Consider the following 6562-nt stretch of genomic DNA (forward strand, 5'->3'; position numbering starts at 1 on the left):
GCTTGATATATTCATTAAAAGTTTATTTATTTTGCTTTCATAATTGTTTCTTATAGGTTGCGTCAGACTAGTAGTAATGTGATTTATATTGATATAATTGGTTATAGGTGTTGAGAAAAGAATTATTAGTTCATAAAATATAGCCGAATGGGAGGAAATTGATTAAAAATGACAATAGAATTTAGGCGGCATTTAACTAGAGCTTTACCAGCGAATCAAATAAATTCCCGCTTAAGATCTTGTGGCATTTATTAAAGCTTAGAAAGTTAATTTATATAATTGATGGTACATGAAGTAAACTTATGACTCGGGATTATTTCTTTGTAGTAAAAAAGTTAACTTATTAATAATTAGTAAATATATAGTTATAAGAACTACAATAAAAAGGTCAATAATTAATTATGGTCTGGTTAAGTTCGGATCGGGTAAAAATCAAATCGAGTTAAAATCGGGTCGGGTTAATATCAGTTCGGGTCAAAACAGATCGGATAAGATCGGTTATTTTTCGGGTCAATTTCAGATCGGATTGAGCTCGGGTCGGGTCAAATCGGATCGGTTTGAGTTCAACTCGGGTCGAATCGGATTCGGGTTGAGTTCAGGTCGGATCAAATCGGTGCCGGGTTAAGTTCAGATCGGGTCAAGTTCGGATTCGGGTTGAGTTCAGTTCGGTTACAGATCGGGTTTGGGTCTTGAATTTCTCGGATCAAATCGGATCGGTTACAGTTCGAAACGGATAGTTTTTTTCGGATCGGTTCGGGTTTGACACCTCTAATCATGCCCATGCCCACTCCAATTGAGATTTGTGCGGTGCAAAAACCTTAAAATTATACCCACTTATCATTTCTAGATTCTACCGTTGATACACTCATGAGTCAGTATTCATACTAAGTTACTAACCAACTCAACCCCAATTCCAACATTTTTTTCCGGCATCGATGGCCTATATTTGATTATTCGGGTTTCAAATTGATATATTTTCAACCCATATGAGCCTAAAGCTATTTTGTCCACAAATCCATCTGACCCATCATAGCATGGCCTAATTTTACTCTGGAAGTACATATGTTTGACCCGGCCCGACCCTTAAGCCCGAACATTCACACGGCCGTGCAACCCGAGCCCGTGTCTGATAGTGTTAGGGTTTCCACCCTAAAAAGAAGTACTCGAACTCTCTTATCTTTCCCTCCTCTCTACAGAAAACTCAACCCCCAATTTCTAAGGCTTCTTCCCCTTTCTCTCTCCTCCTTTCTCCGTCATCAATGGCGGCCGAAGAACTCTCAGCCGTCGCCGAAACCTCCATATCTATTTCCCTTATAAAGGGTTTAGCCTCCTGCGACACTTCTGTTCGATCCAAATCCCTAAAAACCATTCTCAATTGGCTTTCTTCTCAAACCCTAGTTTCCGACGATGAATTCAAGAAGCTCTGGAAAGCTCTATTCTACTGTATGTGGCATTGCGACATGATTGAAAACCAAACCCAGCTTATCAATCGTCTTTCTACTCTTCTCCCTAAACTCCCTTACCCGCTTTCTCTCTCTTACTTCTCTCACTTCCTTCTTACTATGCGGAAGGAGTGGCCCGGCATTGATCATCTCAGGTTAGATAAATTCTACCTTTTGATTCGTTTTTTTGTTAGGAATTTGTTTGTTTTGTTGAAGGAATTGAACTGGGATTTGTCTATTTTGGGGGAATTTGTTGGGGTTTTGGAGAACAAGGCTTTCTTCTTTGTTGATGATGAAGGGAAAGGGGATAATGGGTTGGGAAATGGGGTTACTTATCATGTTGTTTCGGTTTTTTGTGATGAAATTAAGCCATTTTTGCCATTGAATTTGGAGGTTTTGAACTTGTTGTTTCGACCCTTTGTTGGGGTTTTGAGTAAGAGTGATAATAAGGTGTTAGTGGGTAAAGTTATGAGTAATGTTTTTGGTAATTTGATTAAGAATGCGAAGGGTTTGTTGGCGGCGATGAAGTCGGGTGATGCCGAGGTTGATGAGAAGGGTGAGATGATGTTGTTTGGAACAATTGGTTTAGCAATGGGATATGGGACGAGGTTTTACGAGTTAGGTTCGTCTCCTGATTGTCTTCAGGGGAATAGGAAGGTGATATTTGGTTTGCAAGAGGAGTTTTCGAGGTTGGAGAAGGAGAAGGCGGCTTTGGGTATGGATGTTTCGCTTCCTGAGTTTGATGGTGAGATGCCCCTTGTGGTTTCTAGTAATGGTGATGTAAATGGGGTTTTAGAGGTTGAATTGCCTAAGAAAGAAGCTTCCAAAGAGAAGAAGTCAAAGAAGAAAAAGAAGAAGAATGAGGTTGCTAATCATGGTGGTGTAAGTGGGAATGATTCTAATGGCGATACTGATATGAGTTTGAGTGTGAGAATGAGTGTAGGGAATGAGCTAGAGGAGAAGAAGTCAAAGAAGAAAAAGAAGAAGAATCAAGGTGGAGCAAGTGGGAATGATTCTAACGGCGATACTGATATGGTTAACATGAGTGAGAGTTCGAATGCAAAAGCTGAAGATGGAGGGAATGCACTAGAATTAGAATTAAATGAGGACATGATGTCGAATCTCCAAAAGCAGTTTGAGAAGATTGCTGCTGAGTCTGGATTAGATGGTGATGGTTTGAGTGCACTTGATTCTCCGAAACCTGTGCAAGTCAGTGGCAAGCCTGGTAAGAAGCGTAAGAGATCAAAGTCAGCGGCTAATGCCGATACAAGTGGCCAGGATGATATTGAAAAGGGAGTTATGATGAACACAGAGGAGAAGAGTGGAAAGAGAGTTAGATTTGCTATGAAGAATAATATTGTTTGGAAACCTCATAATCCTTTACCACCCCAAAATGTGAGGATACCTCCGTCTTCCACACCTAGAGGGAGTGCCCTTAAGAAGGGTGTGTCCCCGGGACCCATTAGAGATTCGTCTCTAGATGCCAAGAAGAAGAAGAGGAAACCTAGTCCGCTGAAGAAATCTAGGAAGGTGAAGAGCATATCCCCCTCAGTCAAACGTGTCAAGAAGAAGAAGGTCAAGTCATTATCTGCCTAGTTGCTTCTCCATCTTACTTTTGGGTGCAGAAGTTAGAAGCCCCCCGTGTTATATGGTGTTAAATCGAAGAGATGACTGTATTCTGCTTTGTGGATTTCTGTCTTGTTATGAGCCAGATAGTAGACTGATGAATGAGGCACAGAGAGTATGCTTATATATTTGGATTTTCTATAATACCATGAATCTATGATTGCCGTTTGATCATATGGAAAGGTAGATTATTGAATTAATTCTTTGCCTATACTTATGCGACATATTTCGTGATGTGAAATACTCGGCTTTGATCAGACTGATACTAAGTTTCAGGTGAATCAACCATAAGTTTTGTATTCAAATTTTTTTTCCCCAGATTCTACTTCAATTTTGTAACTTTTTTGTTTTTGTTTTTCTAGGACATTGTAGTTTGCAACATGTTAACTTTGTTTTCTAATCGTCTAACCCAAAGATGTGTGGTTAGCTTAGAAATAGAAGCTGTTATATTTAGGAAGTAGATCCTCTCAAAAATGCTGTTCTTTGGAAAACGAAGTTCTCTTTGCTTGGTAAAAAAAACTCAGATGAAGCTATTTACACTCTTGGGGGTGTTTCTGAATATGGATCCTTAATAAAGTCTATTTACACTAAGCGACCTGCTTTTCTTAGCAGATTATATGAAGAGGGGTTTGAATCCTATACAGTACTTGTTATCTGGGCAGTGGATGTTTAGTACTCTGTATTCTTCATATATCTGCTCTGTGCCTCTTGCCTTTTGTAACGAATTATGCAAGCAATGTAGCAACTTCCCCAATTTGTGTTTTGCAGTTCTGTTTATTTAGTGAGTTTGTTAGTGCATTTGTTGGCTTATGAAATCATGAATTGTGCTGTGAAAAAGCAACTTCCCAAATTCGTGTTTTGCAGTTCTGTTTATTTAGTGAGTTTGTTAGTTCATTTGCTGTCTTATGAAATCATGAATTGTGCTGCTATATATGCATTTCACGTTCCTAGTCTTCCGACTGCTTAATGCTGAAACAATTGTGTATTGCTTAGCGGGGGAAGATGGTAGCTAGCCATCTTCAAATCCTAGCAAGAGCTTTTGCGTGTGCAAAAGTGGCAAACTACTCATAAACCTTCGGTCAAAAACTATGGGATTAGTCTCTCTATCCCTTTAGCAAGCTACTAACCTCATAATAGCTCTGTGAATATTTGAGTAAAGCTTTGCCTCTTTTCTCTCTTGTTTGTTTTTTTTTTTTTTTTTTGGTTGCACGAACGCACGTTTTATTTCGACGTAGAAAAAATATGAAAAATTAAAACGACTCATTTCTCCGAGACCAGGGAAAATGGCAATATCGTGCATCATGGTGATGACTAAGTGGGCAACAAGATTAACAACTTATTCAACGAAATTAATTGGATAAAATTTTAATTAAATAAGGCTGGATGAATCATCCTGTTTAGTGCTTTAGTCATCGCTGTATTTTTCTAATCATCAAATTTCTATAAATCAAAGTCTAATGCTTTCTACATCCAATTAACATTGATAATCAATAGTTCGCATCTCTTTTTTTAATTTTTTTTTTTTTTTTTTAAATGTTTCAATCGCCAAAATCAATTTTTTCGGCTCTTTGATCTTTGTACAGCATAGCTCTACTTTTTTTTTTTTTTTTTTTTTTTTTTTTTTTTTTGTGACAAAAGCTCTACTCATGTGTTTAATAGAGGCTTTTCTAAACCCTTTTAACCCTTTTAAAGAGTGAACAAAATAGTACTCATAAACCCATGTGCATATAGCTTAGCAAAAACTCAATTCACTTAATTATTTACCACTTTCCTTACAAAAATTGTAAAGACTAGCCTATGTAATAATTGAGGTCAATTAGTACAACAAGGTGTTATTAGGGGGGCCTAATCCAAAGGCTAAAAGGGTGTTAAAAAGGGGCAAAAGAATGAAAGAGTTATACCCCACAACTAAGTCACTTTTTCTTGGGCTTTTGTTGTTTTTTTAGTTTTAAGAAATGAAGGGTCACTTTCATGGGCTTTGATTCTATTGGCCGGTCACCGCCGACCTCTCATTCTCTCTCCTCACAAAGCGGAAGTCAGCAACATTACCAGCCTTAAAGTTTTATTCTTCTTGCATTTTTTGTTTTGCCCTAAATAAATATTCTTCTACTACCAATATCATTACTCCATATTTTATTTTAGTCCATATCATAAACTGATTAATTTAATTAGCTTCAAAAACAGGGTTAAGTGAGCTCATTACAGAAATCAGATTTTAATTCTTGTAGACTAGTCAAACGTTGAGTCGATTAGCTCACACTCGTGCAAATTTCAAAGGTTTTCGGGTTTGGTTTGACCTGCAAATTTAAAAAGTCATTTTAAGGTTGTTGTGTATATTTTCATTATGAAATTATGAGAGTGATTTATAATGTCTAATAATGTATATTATGTACATGTCAAATACTTACACGATAAGGATATAGACTTGTTATGGATAAGGCCATAAGAGTGTATTTAATTCGGTTTTAAAAGGAGTTTGAAATGGAAATATTAATGGTAACCCAAGGTCCTTTAAATTATACATTATTTAATGAAGGTTTACATATGATAGAAACTTATGTAATTGTAATTTTTATAGTGAAAATATATTTTGTACTCATGTATTGTGATTAGGATATTGGAAATGCTAGTAACATTTTTGTAAAAATAAAAATTACATTTTTTGTATAAGAAACCTACCTCAAAATTGGACCACAATTAACAATTTCAATCCGATATTTGATTCACTAAGAGGGACAATTTTGGTCTTATCGATTTTGAACTAGTTAGATTTTGGACCAGTGCATAACCCTATATTATTAACTACATGTAAGATTATATGCCCAAGAATCCAAGACAATTTGAAGTAAAACATGACTTGACAGATATCACTATTTAGCATGCACCTATATCGGTAAGTGGCATAACAATGTGCTATCAAAAATTCTAAATTAGGTATGATGGTGATGTTTACCTTGAGCCTTAAAACTTTAGACTTATATAAGACCCTTAAACAACATGAATTTTAAAGATAAGTCGTAAATGATACCAAATTTTTTTCTTCTAATAATATAATAAGTGATTTATTGTATGTATTTAGGAATGTAATAATATCATATCATTAATTAAAATCTAACAGATTCGCATCGGGTCAAGTTTGATCTAATATCACCTAGGATTTAGTTTGACAATATCAAACAAAATCAAGTTTATGGTCACAAAATGTTCAAAAATAATTTTTTTACCTCCTCGTACGATGTCATATTCTGTTTTTTTTTCTTTTTTTTTTTCCTTGTCTTCTCTTAAAAAAAAATTAAAAAAATCTGATTTTTATCTCTTTACGTTGAATAAGAACAAAAAAAAAAAAAAAAATCAACAATTTCCCACCTGTAAATGATTCGATGTAAAAGAATCCCATATTGGCAAATTACCCATTAATTAATTTTACATTATTTGATGTTTTTCCATGTCACTTTCCTTAATTAATTTTCTTCATCTTTAACCTCTCTTTCTCT

General features: G+C 35.7%; 1 protein-coding gene across 1 annotated transcript; it reads left to right on the forward strand.

Moving 5' to 3' along the window:
- Window positions 1-1181: 1181 nt before the first annotated feature.
- LOC145579931 (uncharacterized) lies at window positions 1182-3386 on the forward strand. Its single transcript, XM_081637239.1, has one exon. The coding sequence runs from the start codon at window positions 1260-1262 to the stop codon at window positions 3036-3038; it is 1779 nt and encodes a 592-aa protein (XP_081493365.1). The 5' UTR covers window positions 1182-1259; the 3' UTR covers window positions 3039-3386.
- Window positions 3387-6562: the final 3176 nt, after the last annotated feature.

The sequence above is a fragment of the Chenopodium album genome, chromosome 14, assembly GCF_948465745.1.
Source record: "Chenopodium album chromosome 14, dcCheAlbu1.1, whole genome shotgun sequence".
Taxonomy (NCBI): domain Eukaryota; kingdom Viridiplantae; phylum Streptophyta; class Magnoliopsida; order Caryophyllales; family Amaranthaceae; genus Chenopodium; species Chenopodium album.